At 39.5% G+C, this 15,457-nt stretch overlaps 1 protein-coding gene across 5 annotated transcripts; it reads left to right on the plus strand.

Annotated features, from left to right (window-relative positions):
• The first annotated feature begins 420 nt into the window (after positions 1–420).
• SRSF10 (serine and arginine rich splicing factor 10) lies at positions 421–14,997 on the plus strand. Of its 5 annotated transcripts, XM_043992267.1 has the most exons (7): positions 423–648; positions 2,536–2,640; positions 6,502–6,605; positions 7,675–7,837; positions 8,108–8,161; positions 8,306–8,407; positions 14,839–14,997. In XM_043992267.1, the coding sequence occupies exons 1-7, from the start codon at positions 578–580 to the stop codon at positions 14,858–14,860; spliced, it is 621 nt and encodes a 206-aa protein (XP_043848202.1). In that variant the 5' UTR covers positions 423–577; the 3' UTR covers positions 14,861–14,997. The 5 variants fall into 5 exon arrangements, with proteins under 5 accessions (XP_043848199.1, XP_043848201.1, XP_043848198.1 ...); XM_043992264.1 differs by lacking the exon at positions 14,839–14,997 and having other exon boundaries at positions 421–648; positions 8,111–8,161; positions 8,306–14,504; XM_043992266.1 differs by lacking the exon at positions 14,839–14,997 and having other exon boundaries at positions 421–642; positions 8,111–8,161; positions 8,306–14,504.
• The last annotated feature ends 460 nt before the right edge of the window (positions 14,998–15,457 follow it).

Genomic DNA, 15,457 nt, shown 5'->3' on the forward strand with positions numbered 1-15,457 from the left:
ACGAGCAAGGCGGTTGGTTAAGGACGCGGGGTGAGGGTCACTAACCGGCAGAGACAGCAGGAGGTGGGGGAGGGGGAGAAAAGGCGGGATTCGGAGGCGGTTAGGGGCCGGAGAAAGGAACAATGAATGAATGGTGAATGAACGAGACCTAGACTGGACAGGGAGAGGGGGAGGGGAGGAGCGGCGCGCGCCCGCCCGCCTGCTCTCGCGGGAAAAGGAACCGAGCACGCGACCCCAAGGGAGCCCCCGATCGCAGAGAAGCAGCGGCGAGGGCGGGGTGGAGGGAGGGCTTCGGGTGGAAAAGGCTCAGGCAAAGGCTTACACGCTGGAGGAGGGGGAAGGGGGGGAGGGTGGAGAGAGCTAATGGGGCAGGTCTCGCGAGAACAGGCAGTTGCCGTAGTGGGGCGAGCGGGGTGGGAGCGGGTGCGTACGTAACGTGCGTGCGTGAGAGCAGCCGCAGCAGCCGCGCGCGGACGGTTCGCTCTCGCCCGTTAGCGCCTGTGCCGCCGTCGCCGCTGCCGTCGCCGCTGCCGCCGCCTCGTGCCCCTCCGCGCCTCGCGCCCCGTTCGCCACCGCCATGTCCCGCTACCTGCGCCCGCCCAACACGTCCCTGTTCGTGAGGAATGTGGCCGACGACACCAGGTGTGTGTAAGTGGCGGAACCCGGGGCACCGCGGGAGGCAGCGGGAGGCGGCGGCGACGGCCGTAGGGGCGGGGGCCGCGGCGGCGGCGACCGTAGGAGCGAAAACTGAGCCCGGAGGAGACAGGGTGGAGGCAGAGGCCGGGGCGCAACATGGCGGGCGGGCCCGGGCTCCCGAGCTAGGCCGCAGGCGAGGCCCCAGGCCCAGCCTCCTCCCCCCCCCTCCCCATCCCCCAGCGCGCGCGCACACATGTACACACACTCACACTCCCCCACCCGCACGCACGCCCGCCCTCCCGAAAACGTAGCCTCTTTAATCACGAGGGCACCTTCCCCGCCGTCCGTGCCCCCCCATCCCGACTTCGCGCTCGTGGGGCGGGGTGTCCTGGGCCTTCTGAGAAGAAAAAATGCCCCCACGGTGCCCGCCTGTGCGTGAAAATAACGGAGGGAGGCGGGAGGGGGGGCGGGGGTGACGCCACTCCTCCTGTTGTTGTAGCGCCTGGGTTTGGTTTTCAGTTGATCGCCTAGCCTAGCCTAGCCTAGCCTAGCCTTGGGGAAAAGGATTTAAATTGTATCTTGGTGGGGTCCCCTCCCCTTTCAATTTTTTTTTTTGGGGGGGGGCGGGATTGGCGAAGCTTAAACTGCCCCGGAGAGTTGTAAGATTATAAATGGTCTGCATCATAAATAGGCTTCCTTCGAATTGCACGATTTGATTCTAGTTAATGGAACCAGTCCTTTTTTTTTTTTTAAAGATATTTTGAAGACGGAGACTTTGAAAATGTTAGGGTTCCTTGTTTTCTTCGAAAGGATTGGGGGAGAGGGTGATTTATGTTGGCACAGCCCAGAGTTGGAGGAAAAAGGAAATCCTAAATTTTTCCTTTTCCCCACTAGGCATTATGGGGCATATGTAAAAAAGCATGTTAACAGATTGCTCAGTATTTCAGTTAAAGGGGAATCAATATTTGAAATCCCATGATACTTAGAATTTGGATTTTTCAATTTTGTACTGTTTGCAGTTCAGCCTTTCTTCACTAGTCACCACTGGAGTTATTTTAATCTTTAGAAACAATAAAAATGCTTAATGTTTTCCTGAAAATTGATGTCATTCAGTACAGCAGAGAGGAAAATGTCAGATGTCTTTTGTTGTTCAGACTTGTTTTTATTTATTTAACAGTGTGGATAGAAACAAAATGTCAGTTATGAGTAGATTTTGTTGATTAGTAAAGCTGTCGCTGGTGTTTAATTTACCTACAAAATAGGATCAAAGATATTTCAGAGCTGGAAAGGAACTTTATTGAAATCATCTCCATGCCCTCATACCTAATAGAAATAGAATATTTAAAATGTTCAGTTTTCATTGTAAGCTGAATTTGCATATTTTAAAATAACATCTTCATTTTCCTTTATTTTTTTAAGGTATGTTTTGAGTTAGACCATCTAGGGGCCAGGAAGACCTGGACCAGTCACACCACCTTGTAGTTTTATAGGCAATTCTCTGAGCTACAGAGGTGCTCCTTATCTGGGAAATTTCAGATCCAGTCCCTATCCCATATTGTGCCGATTCATTTTTGTACATTTTTAGAGCTGGAAGGGAATTTGGAGAACATGTTAATCCCTGCATTCCTTAGATGAAGAAACTGAGGTTTTGAGAGGATAAGTACTAAAGATTCCTATACATCTGGCAAATAATAGCAGAGAATCCATTCTCCTGGCTTTCAGTCCCTGCTATGTGACTCCTTCAAGCTTTTTTTGAAGCCATAATACACTTCAAAGTTTCACCCCATTTCTGTGGAAGAAGTTGGTTTACATAGAAATATTCCATAGTTTTTAGTTCAAAGAAATGATTGGTAGTGACAGAACATAAAAAAATTTGAGGTATCTTTGGTGGTATTCTAGGTCTGAAGACTTGCGCCGGGAATTTGGTCGTTATGGTCCCATAGTTGATGTGTATGTGCCACTTGATTTCTACACTCGTCGTCCAAGAGGATTTGCTTACGTTCAATATCCTTTCTTCAGATGGCTGAGTAGTGAGGGGTGTTGAAGTTTGAAATTCAAGTTTGTGTAAGAGGTAACACATCTAAAAGTAGTTTATTTTTGTGCTGTATCTAATGAGTGTTTTGTGTCATCAGATTTTTGGAAATTAACTTATACATTGCTCATTGCTATTATTTATTTCTATGAGATCTAATCAAAAATAGTATTAAAAATTAATTTCCAGTCACGCTGCTGAAACGCAAATCGATAATTCTAATGTGTGATTTAAGCTTTCGTGTGTTGTACTCCGTGGTTGCTACCACATTTTTAATGTAAGTCAAACTAAATGTAATGTTTTTGTGCTTAGCAAAATGTTGGTTGGTTTTCTTGTCTTTTGATAATTTGAAACACTTGATCAAAGCAGATTGTTTAAAAATGAGGTAAACTTCTTTAATATTGTCCCCTAATTTGCTGTCCTCTGTTGTTGCCTCAGAGAATGTAAAGCTGTACAGTTATGGCGACCCCAAAGAGAAAGCATGAAAGAACCTTTAGAGTAGAGTTCAACAATTAAGGCAAGTAGACAAGCCAAAGACCTCTTAAGGATCAGGCTTGAAGAGAAGGGAGATTTTGGGAAAAGAAAAAATAAAGAAAAGCTGGAAGAAGGACAAGCCATAATGGGAGACAAAGCTTCGCTTTATCTACAAAAGGGGGAAAAGGTTGTTTTTCAAAGTAAAAGATAAAGCCATCTGTCATATTTGACCAAGCATCTCATGACAAGTCCTTCTGACAAGCACTTAAAGAGTTAAAGGTCAAGATGAAGTTGAATGATGGCCAAGATTAAAGGAGTCATACCTGATGTATCCTACGGAATAACAATTTTCCTTTTGTTTTTGTATAAGCAGTTAAAAGTTGCAAACTGATTCTGGTTTGGTCTAATGACAAAACCTGTATCTTAATTGTGGGGGCTGTTGATAATTGTGATTGTGGTCTTGTATAAAATGCATTCTTTCTCAGCTTGTCAAGATAAAATGTATCTGCCATATAACACAGTTGAGTTTTAGCTCAGAATATATAAGTATTAGATTGGGGCTTGACAGTTTTTAGCACTTATATCACGGTACAGCAGACAAAAAGCCATTTGGGGGAGTACATAGCTCCAGGGTTCAGTGAGTCTTTGAAGAACCATCCCTTCAAGAAGTGGCAAATCAGTGTAGATTAGTAGTCATTTGAAAACTTATTGTTGGTGGTTGTCTGGGCTTGGAGCTACCAGAAATGGCACTTTTTCTGGTGGTAGGTTTCATAGTAACAGTAATCATTGGTTTCTGGAACTGTACACACTTTCCCTTCTGTAGCTCAGCTCTGCTGGCCATGGTCAGAAATGTCAGATGGTCTGACCAGGAGTTTCAGGTGGCTACCATATTTCCTGCTTCACCTTAACTCCATCATATGTGATGGTACTTCTGTGGTGTCTTCTCATTTATACCAGCTGTTTAGTCTCTTACTTAAGGAAAAATTCCAGCTGCTAGATCCATGCTGAACCTCCTGGAACCCTGAGTCAGCCTGCTTGTCCTGATGATTTCCCAGTAAAGCCTGTGACTTGGTGGGTGGAAGTATATTAATGAATCAAACCCTGATTGAGCCAGCATGTAATCAAGGTCAAATTTGGAGTCCAGTGAATTCAGTAAAGACTTTGCTTCAGGAAGGACAGGAACAGTTTCTTCAAAACATGACCATTGGTGTTTGATATGGCAAAGATAGTTTTCACTGGCAAAAAGATTAACTTTCCACTTTTTCCTGGTTGTTAGGTGGCATGTGAATGAACTATGGTTTGCTATAGTTTGACTCAAATATATAGTGCTTGAGGCAGAAACAGAATATTTGCCTTTTATACCAGAAGGGGGAAAGTAGTTATTTCAAGAAAGCTAATTCTAATGAATTAAAACTACTAGAGACACTTAAGTGTTGGTGGTATCTGATTTCTAAAAGAAAATTTGATGAAGAAAGGAGGGTGAAAAATTGTGCATTTGGGAGAGTTCTCAAAGCATATCCTTATTCAGGACACTATAATGATCATATCTAACCCTCCCCGGCCCTATTTATCCTCCTACTTCCCTGTCACTGAGCCAGTATGTAACGCCAGGATCTGGCAAGTCTGTCTTCATTTTCTGTTCATACCAAGGGATAGATATGAAGAAGGGCACTGCAAAGGTTAGAGATATGCCACAAAAATCTTTTATTTCCCTTAAGACTATTATTGCTGGCTCTATTAATGATTTTTTTCCCCACTAAATCCTTTATAACTTTTTTGGTTTTGATTAATACAACCTCTGGCTAAAGAATATTATAAATCCGCTTACAGTATATTAAAGCCTGTTTTTAATTATCCTAAAATTATTCCCCTAAAACTCTCCAAGGGGTGCTATTTACTTCAAGTATTCTAAGGTAATTTCTTCTCCCTAGCTCCCCAATATTTTTAAATTAGAGGCCTATTTTTTTTCCCCAAGGATTTCTTATGAAAGCCCATCTATTTTATGATAAGGCCTGGTGTCATCACTTCAGGAAAGAAAGCAAGTAATCACTTGAAAATTAGACCATTTGGTCTCAACAGTGTGCCAGAATTTTTTTCAGTCCTACAGAGATCTACCTCAGAGGTGTGTGTCTCTTCATGATGTGTCTGGCTAACTCTAGAAACACAACTTCTTCCTAGTTAATGTCAAAAGAAGTGGCAGTGTGAGTCTAAAACATTGACCTTTGACTAGCAGGTAGACTGAACAAACCTAGCCCTTGTTCTTTCCCATAGCCACCAAGTCAAAGACTTTACAGGGTATAGGCCTACTTTTAAACAATGTAGAAAGCCTCTGGGATGGCAGCTGAGTGGAGGAGTATGGGAATAGAACTATATTTGGATGATAATTAGCTGCTATTTGGAAGTTCTCACTCCTTTTTGCCTATTTACTGAAATAGAGAGGTTTGAGAGGAAAGCTCTGAGCCCCAGCAAACTTCGAACTGTTGATAGAAGTTATATGTGTAAGTATTCTGAAATTCCCAACTAGAAAATCATTCCCAAATCTGCTTTGCATGAAACAGTTCATTTAGTGTTGGACTCAGGACTCTGGAATTGGTTGTCCATTTCAGCATCCCATTAAATGGTCTTTGTTCATTTCTTGGTAGTACCTCTTATACAGAGTTGTGCCAAGACCATACGCTTCTGACCATGACTTACTTTAGATGCTTAGTAATTTCATATTTATACACACAGTAGAAGGGCAGCCATTTTACTACCTAATACTATATATAGGACACTAATAACCTTAGTGGTTATTGCAAGACAGATAAGTGGATGAAACTCTGGTATTAGACACATTTAAGGGGCCTAAAACACCAAAAAAAAAGAGGTCTTATACTTAGTTTTAGATTTCAGCTCTTGTAGGATAGGTTGTTATATTTGTTTACCTAGGAGCTTTTGGTATTTGCATATTTTTGGTTTTGTTTAGTATATGGAGAAAATGAGGAAATATTTTTTGGTATAATTTTAAGGAAATTCCATTTAGTGCTGAGCAAAATATAAAAAAGATCACTCCTGAAACTCAGACTAGGGATATTTTCTGCTGTTTTTGTTTTTTAAGCTTTTGTTTTTTAGTTTTGAAGAGATTCAATTAGGAAAATAACTGATTTTTTCTTATAATGGCTTCATAATTTCTTTGCATATATAATAAGATTTTGTGACTTTTAAAAACAGATGGCTTGATTTTAAAGTAAGTATCGATTACCTAGTTGGTTTTCTTGGGGAGGGGTGGACAGATCATGGAATGTGCCATTTTTGCCAGTTAAGCTTTTGTTCTATATCAAAGTTTGCAAAACTTTCCCAAGCCCCTTAACATTTAGCACATTTGAAGATGTTCGTGATGCTGAAGATGCTCTGCATAATTTGGACCGAAAATGGATTTGTGGACGTCAAATAGAAATCCAGTTTGCACAAGGGGATCGCAAAAGTAAGTGTGGTTCTATACAACTTTCTGATAAGTCATTTCTAAATAGTTATTTTTTTTCTGAGATTCCTTCATCTGGTAATGAGAATTTTCATTGATTGCACAAATGTTTTCTTACTTGACATATGGAATCAATGGGAAAATCTACTAGTTGTAAGTTTGAAACTTCTACCTCACAGATCATGTAAATTTTTAAAAATACGATTGGATCATGATTTATAATAACTAGATAGACTTAAACTAATGCATTTTGTGTAACATTAATTACTAAGGACCAAAATTTCGTGGCAGCTCTGTGTAGGGAAAATTAGGACATGGTATTATTTTGCTAAATGTCTCTGGGGGGTGGGGGTGGGGGGTGGACAAGGGACAATGGGACGGACACACACACACATACTGCATTCGACCATTTTCCACTGTGCTTGTAAGACCCCAGGATGGACTTAGTAGTTACTTATATAAGTAGTGAGAAGTGTCTTTGTACTATTCCCAAAAGACCATTCATCAGGATAAACTCAATGCGAAGTCTCTCTCTTTGACTTTGGAATATATATATTTTATCATTTGGGGCAGTGGATTTACCTCATGTTTTCTCTGACCTGCTTGCTGTTGAAAATAATTGGCACACCTTGAACAACAGCATATCAAGTAGTCAGGCTACATACTAAAGTTGCTGAAAGGCATTGAAATTTTTGGAATAAAAAGGTTGTCATGAAAAAGTTATCCAAGGATAAGGGACTGGACCTATGATTTCTTTGGCATGGGCAACTCCCAGGTGAAGACTTTTTCTCCACCAATACAAGGCTAGTAGCAATTTCCTAGGTAAGGTATGGTCTTAAGAGAGTTGCCTTGACCCCAGGTTTTTCTGACTCTGAGGCCAACTCTCTACCTTGCTTTGGAAATGTAAAAGAATTTAAAACCTTCCTTTTACTTAGGATGCAGTTTCACATCTAGCCTCTGCAGAAAACAATAGTGAGGCTATTGGTATTAAAAAGCTGAAAAAGCTGGTTGTTTATGATGAAAATTTGAAAGTGGTCACTTGAGACATTAAATAAAAAACTTTTTTCCACAGCACCAAATCAAATGAAAGCCAAGGAAGGGAGAAATGTATACAGCTCCTCTCGCTACGATGACTATGACAGATATAGGCGATCCAGAAGCCGAAGTTATGAAAGGAGGAGGTCTAGGAGTCGTTCTTTTGATTACAACTACAGAAGATCTTATAGTCCTAGAAAGTAAGTGTGATGTGTGGTTTTTAACTCTGGAGCAGTCTCTTGGAAAACAAGAGCACATTTACTGTTTGGCTGTTAAGAATTTAAAAAATACTCTGAAATTTTTGTATACTCTACTTGTAACCACATGTAGGAACTATCATATATTGCATGATTTATTGACATTAAAATAATGATTTGGCTCTAAGTGCATATCTTTTTTTAAGCCAGTATTTTAATCATCTACATAAGTAGACATTTCTCATTCTCTACTTTTTCTGATGTGCCTTTTAGCAGTAGACCTACTGGAAGACCACGCCGTAGCAGAAGCCATTCAGACAATGATAGGTAATTAGTTTTGTTCTGATCTATTACAATGCAGAGATAATGAATCAATGTCAGGGGAAATTATTTACTCTAAGAATGATAAATATCAGATTTAGGAGGAAACCGTGTTTTTACGCTAATCTAATGTCTCCTCTTTTTTGAAAGATTCAAACACCGAAACCGGTCTTTTTCGAGGTCTAAATCCAATTCAAGATCACGATCCAAGTCCCAGCCCAAGAAAGAAATGAAGGCTAAATCACGTTCTAGGTCTGCATCTCACACCAAAACTAGAGGCACTTCTAAAACAGATTCCAAAACACATTATAAGTCAGGCTCAAGATACGAAAAGGAATCAAGGAAAAAAGAACCAGCCAGATCCAAATCCCAGTCAAGATCACAGTCTAGGTCTAGGTCAAAATCTAGATCGAGGTCCTGGACTAGTCCAAAGTCCAGTGGCCACTAAGCATAACCATAATGTTTTTAGGCATGTATCATTCATTTACTCTTAGTTCAGTTTACTAAATTATCAGGAATACAATGTTGCAACAGTGCTTTTTAAAAAAAAGACAAAAAAAATCCCCCAAAACTTTTACTTTTGTCAGTTTTCCCTGTAGCAGGCAATGGTTATTATAATTAAAATGATATACTGTTGAGAAGCCACTCTTAAGAGTCCAGTTTGTTAAATGTCATGGGCAGCTACCAATTTGATTGTGGTGTCTCTGTATATTTTTGTAAAGATTCTCTTTTTTTATGCTTGAAATATTGGTAAAAAGTTGTTAGTTGACCATAATTTGCAACATTGTCCTATTAGAAATAAAGTTCATATCCATGAAGCAAAAATGGTTATCAATTTGACAGAACATCTGTTTAAGTTAGAAAGTTAGGTTGTTCCTTAAAACATAACAAAATGGAAAACTAGCCACAGTAGAACACTGACTACTCTGGCATTTCAGGTTTACAGTGGACCTTGGGGGGAGGGGAGGGTTTGAGACTTCTGTGGCTATAACATTCATTGGTACATGGAGCAGTGTGGTGTTAAGGTTTTCTTGTCAGCTGAACCATCTCAGGTAGATGGTACCCACAGAAGAGGAGATAGTTGGGGAGTCTTCAGGGAGATTGAGTAATTAGTCTTTTGGACTAGAGCAGAGACTACTTTTTCCTGGTTTCTGAATATTTTGAAAAATGAAAACATCTGTAATGTTAGCTAAAATTTGAGGTCATGATAGTAGCAGAAATATTTTTAGGAAAAATGTGTGCAGTTTTTGTAGCTATTCTGAATTTTAGAGAGCTGTTAACCATAATATTGCTTAGTTTTCTTACTACTGTTAGAGGCAAGTAAATTGTTTCAAAGTAGGTTTGGGGTGTGTGTATGTGTGTGTGTGTACGTATGTAAGTATGTGTGCATAGTGTTTTAAGAACTCAATTTTGATGCCAATGACGTTCGGTTGTTGTGTTCATTTGTATCCGAATCTGCCCACCTCTTCCTGAGGGAGGCTTCTTCTTTATACTTCACTTTAGTGAGGCAAGTTTCACTGATAATACCCCTAAGATCGAATGTTATTTTGTTGCCATAAAATGGAAACTAATTAGAGGCAAAGGAGGCTTTAGAGTTAAACAAAAGCTGCATTCTCCAGGTTTTTCGTTGATCTTACATGCAGTACTCAGCTATAAACAAATGTGAACACGGTACCAGACCGTTATGTGATTTCAAGTATTTCTCGGAAAGGCGAGTAGTTTTGTTTGCAAACAAATGTGGCTTTTGACATGGTCCAGCCTCATTTCAGTACAACCTTGGATTGCTTGTTAAATATAAGCATAAGAGATGTTGGTGGGGAAAAGTCCTTTTGGAGACCTACTGTATTCTGTCTTGGTTTTAGTTATCTAGGCCAGTCCTGGGGAAAAAAAAAAAGATGGTTTTAAAATATGTTTATGGAACATACTTAAGGAATTGATTCTAGAGCCTTTGTATATTTGATAGTCTTTCTAACTTTTATTTCTTTACTGTTTGCAGTTAATGTTCATGTTCTGCTATGCAATCATTTATATGCACGTTTCTTTAATTTTGTAGACTTTCCTGGATGTATAGTTTCAAAACAACGAAAAGACTATTTAAAACTGTAGCAATAGCTGGCAGTTCTAGCAAAGAGGAAAGTTGTGGGGTTAAACTTTGTATTTGCTTTCTTATAGAAGCTTCTAAAAAGGTATTTTTATATGTTCTTTTTAACAAATATTGTGTACAACCTTTAAAAACATCAATGTTTGGATCAAAACAAAAAGACCCAGCTTATTTTCTGCTTGCTGTAAATTAAGCAAACAATGCTATAATAAAAACAAAATGAAGGACATCATGACCAACTGGAATTATTACAGTTTTAAGCCATGATTCTGTAATAGAAGCTTCTTTTTAAAAATCATACCATGGTGAAATGGGCTTGGTAATGAGTGTCTGTTAACCATAGCTCCTTTTGATTTTGAATGTGACAGACTAAAAAGGATACATCTCTTGATTGGTACCTTGACATTACCTTAAGCAACAGTGTATTTCATAGTTATTACATGAATACACATTGTCTTCTCAAACCACTTTGTTGTCACCTATTAGATCTGGAAGGGAACCGAAAACCAAGCTAGTGAAGTGACTCCTTTTAGAGAAAAGGAAACTGAGGCCCTGAAAAATGATTGCACAGAGTCACACAGCTAAGTAGGTGATAGAGCTGGACAAGAGAAGGTATGGCCTTTTATAAAAGTCCATCGTGCCTTCTACTCTCCCACCTATCCTGCTTCTCATTCACCATGGCTTCATTATTTTAACAAGACTGTGTTCTCCCATTGTCAGACATACCCTTCTCATAAAAGTAGAGCAAACCTCATTGAAAGTAAGTCTTGATCCTTATCCCTTTCAAATTCACCAGCCTTACTGGCCCTCTCTGCCCTGGAACTTGGCCTTGGAATGTCCATCACAAATGATTTTTCCCTTTGTGGTCCTTCTAGTAAACTATGAGATAATGGGTTAGAATGGCTGGGCCCTCCCTTTTAGAACATCTGGCTTTCTTCCCAAATAATGAGTATCTTTAATTTTTTTACAAAGATGCATCGAAAGAAACATCTGGGTGCTTTGATTATAATTGAACTCATAGTTGTTGTGAGTCAGGGCTATTACTTCAGCTTATTATTTCCTAGAATTGTAAACACTCCTTTGGTGTTGCCTGTTCAACAGTTGAACGATTAGTGATATTTATATGTATGTCTTTGAAGGGAATCGCACTTGGTAGTGATTAAGTACTAAATTCTATAGTACAACCAAAAAAAGGATTTGGTTTCCTCTTATCTGAGGCCATATGTCTTCATCTGGGATCCCCTGAAACCCTTATTTTATCCATACATTCCATTGTTATGTGCTTCCCTCTTAAGTATAGCTCCACCCACACTCCTGAAGACAAAGGCAAAACACAGAAGTAGTTAGAATGTTAGTCATTTAAAAGTTGGTTAAATTCCATTTTAAGTTAGGAATCCTATGTTGCTTGAGTTTTCCTGTCACTTCATTATATAGAAAGTGGTAGTGGCAGTGGGATCTTTGGCTTTGAATAGTTTTCTTGCTTTATTAAAGCTAAAATAAAGAATAATGATTTTGGAGAGTTAGCCTTAGCCACTTAAAATTTTCAACCAGAAGAGATAATTTAATAGTCGCAATCTTTTACAGAATTAAGACTCCTTAATGTCAAGAAAAAATTTACAGCATTCCACTTGATAGCAATTGTACTTGGAATCTGTTAATGGAGAAAATATGTCAACCTACAGCTACTATGAATACAAGTAATTTGTATCTTATTAATCAATGCATCTGTATAATCAGGAAAATGGTGGTGCACTTGTGTTAGAAGGTTTGGTATGTTTTGAAAATTTCTAAGTCGCAGGGTTAGATGAAAAAAAAAACCAAAGTCTCCAAGCCAAAGAAAATAGGTTTATTGAGAGAGGGATCCTGTCTCACAATAAAGCCAGCCTCAGGTCTAGGACTTAAAGACCCCAAGTCTCAGGGTCCACAGATATTTCTACACAATAACTCTTCTCACAAATTAAACAGAACCCAACTGGTACATGTAACAATAAGTATGAAATAGAAAGAATGAAACCATTAGTCTTTCATCAGCCAAGTTGTAAACCCGTTGATTTCATTTTTCCATGTAAGATAATGTCTCCTTGGTTGCTGACCATGAAGGTGGAAACCACTAGTTTTGAACCAGATGATTGCAAGAATAGATGAGTGTCAGTTAGACGGTTTCTTAGACCTGATGGCAATATAGCATTTGAATTTGCTCTACTAGTATCTGTCTTCCTTCATTATTTGCTTAAGCTACTAAAGAATACCTAAACATGTTAAATTGCAGTTTGTAGTCTATAAACTGATTATTATCATAGTTAAATCACATATCTAAGGGGTGGGGGAAAATCTCACAGGTGTATAAAAAGTCCTTTGTTTATTGCGTGGGGTTACGATAATCAAGATCAAATATGTTTCCATGCCTCACAACTTTGGAACCGCTGATGTAAGGAAGGTTTTTCATTTTTATAGAGGGGGAAACTGAGGCCCGGTTAAGTTAGATTGTGGTATAACTGTTGTTGGGGGCCATGTATCATCCTGGTTCCCAGGCCAGCGTTCTGTCCACTGTCTTCATGAGAATTTTTGAGGTTTTTGGTTTTGTTTAACTGAAAAGCTTTGTAGCTTATAAAATTTAGAAGAAAACTCTATAGCTAAGTATCAACAAAAAAAGCTTCATTCTTATGGGTCAATAAAATTGATTTTATTAATGACTCAGATATATAGGTCCCTAGTTAAAAATGAATTCGGGTGCTTTCCTCACAGCAACAACAAAATAGTAATATGAGAAATAAGGTTCAGATGCGATCAGTTTTTCAAACCATATACTGGCAAATGTGAATTTCTGTGTCTCTAAACAAACAAAAAAAAATTAACCCAGAATAGTCTAATTTCCTGTGCTCCTTAGTCGGTTTCAGCAGCAGTGCAATTTTTATCTATTCCCCTCTTAATATACAGGATTTATTGCATAGAAGAAGGGCTGAAGGCCTAGGGCTTTGTACTGTCTCTCTCGGTGGTGGGATGAACACAACTTAACTATGAATCCTGTTTCTCCTTCCATTTTTATAGGCTATAAGGCTGGAAGAAACTTTAGATATCTCAGTGTCACTTATTTTACATATGTTAAAAACAGGTTTGAATTATATATCCAAGACCACAGAATAAAGAAGACATTTGGGGTTCAGATTTTGGTTCTCTGATTCCAAAATTCCATGTATATGATTACACTGTCTCCTAGGGTTTCTTTAATACCCTTCCAAATAAATGTCAAAAATAATAGTGCACTGCTTTTCTCTAGACAAGACAGTACCGGTGAGAAAACAAATCCAGAAGGAAAAAGATTTTGTCACATAAGAGGTGGATCCAGTGAAATTGAAGTTTCTATACATTTAGATTGATCATCTTCTAATTGTGTTAAAAGTTTTAAGGGTGGAGATTGCATACTCTTTGTGAGTAGATTGGTTTAATTAATAATCAATACAATTTCTTCATTCAGTACTTCAGAAAAATCAATGGATGGTACTAACTCTTTAACTCTAGGTATTTTAGAAGTGTTTTTCCTTAGTACAACCCTAGATAGATAATGTAAATATCCTTTTTTTATAAATGGGGAAACTAAAGCTCTGACAGGTAAGTAATTTAGCCATGGACACAGCTTATGTCGGGAGGTAGAATTTTACTTGTCTGCCTGACTCCCAAGACCAGCATTTTTCACTGTCCCGTGGCTATCCATAGAGCTGTATTGTGAATAAATTCTGGTTCCTGTGTCAAAATAGGGGTCAAGGAGTGTTGCAGTGCGGAGAATAATCCATCCCAGTTGAATGTAGTGCAACTTCTGGGAAGAAAGTGTAGAAGAAACCAGAGGGTGCTGAGGGCAGGAGCAAATCTAAACTGGGTGACCTCTGAGAAAGCAGAGCATCAAAAGGTGTACGACTGGAATGAGACTGACCATTGTGGAACAGCCCTTCCACATTTAAAGGGACAAAGGTCCCTTTGTGGTACACTTATACTAGGCAAACTTTCAAAAGAAAAAAAGGCAGCAAACAAAAGAGAGTGAGCCTGGGACAAGGCCTGAAACCCAAAGGCACTAGAAATAGAAAGGTGGACTAGTGAGGAATTGGATACATAATGCTCAGGTGTTGGCATCTAATCCAAAGTCCAGTCACCCTGTCCTAGTTACAGCTTTGCACCTTTTGTGAGCTAACCTCACTGAAAAAATCTGTATAACTTTAAAATTTACAAAGCACTTGCCACACAACAACTCTGTGCAGATAGCCCCATGTTACAAACCAGGAAACCGGGTCAGAGCAATGAAAGTGACTTTCCCAGAGTCATATGGCTGATAAATGTTGGAACCAGGGTTCAAATTCAGGCCTTTTCCAAGCCCCAGTTCTTTACACTAGACTGCAGCTGCAGATGGGTAGAAATCAAAACCAAATTAGCACAGTTCTTTGTTACAGTAAATAACTCTTGAAACTAAAGGGCAGGAACTTAAGCTTTGGCAGTCTTGTTTTTGCTGACTTTTGTATTGTTTTTTTCTACCTCAATCCTGTTTATAAAATACTATAGAGAAGATTCCATGATTTCTCTTACATTTTCTCAGGAGTAGAAGACATGTGGCCTGAGACTTGATTTGGCTCTTGGTTTCATCCTCATGGAGGGTAATATTGCTCCAATCACTCCTGCCCAAAGAATCTCCCACCTGGCAGACCATAAGGAGGACTTCTGAAAGTCTGAGAATAAAGAGTAAACTGAACAGCAATGAGCACTTGAGAGTATTTTTACTGTTTGAAGTTTATAAAAGCTTTGGGGAAGTGTCTGGTATGGTGAGAACAGTGTGCCTCAGCTGAACCTCATTCCCACTCTTCATTCCTTGGGCACCTACTTCTGTGGCTATATGTACTCAGTATATTAGGCACTGGGAATAGTACAGTAGCCTTTGGGTCAGAAGCACCCTCCTTGACAAAAACCACCAAGACACACTGGGGGTTGGGGGGTGCTCTTCACTTTACTGGGTCATTGTCACCTGGGAACTTGAATTTCTGGCAAAGGGTGGCCACATCTTCCCCCTGACAGAGGCATCTAAACACAGAACAGGGAGATGAAGCATCTGAGCAATAAGTCAAATACCCCCCACCCCCACTGTAAGGTCCCTACCTCTTTAACAATCCATGTGACTCTGGATGATGCCTGACCACCCCAGCAAGAAGATAAGAGGTTGA

The sequence above is a fragment of the Dromiciops gliroides genome, chromosome 3 (assembly GCF_019393635.1).
Source record: "Dromiciops gliroides isolate mDroGli1 chromosome 3, mDroGli1.pri, whole genome shotgun sequence".
Classification (NCBI taxonomy): Eukaryota; Metazoa; Chordata; class Mammalia; order Microbiotheria; family Microbiotheriidae; genus Dromiciops; species Dromiciops gliroides.

Bases quoted from the DNA above. Each gene is read 5' to 3' on its own strand.
- SRSF10 (XM_043992263.1), top strand. From the start codon at position 578: ATGTCCCGCTACCTGCGCCCGCCCAACACGTCCCTGTTCGTGAGGAAT. The intron at 6,606-7,674 runs GTAAGTGTGGTT...TTTTTTCCACAG, and splicing joins TGCACAAGGGGATCGCAAAA to CACCAAATCAAATGAAAGCC. The intron at 7,838-8,107 runs GTAAGTGTGATG...TGTGCCTTTTAG, and splicing joins AGATCTTATAGTCCTAGAAA to CAGTAGACCTACTGGAAGAC.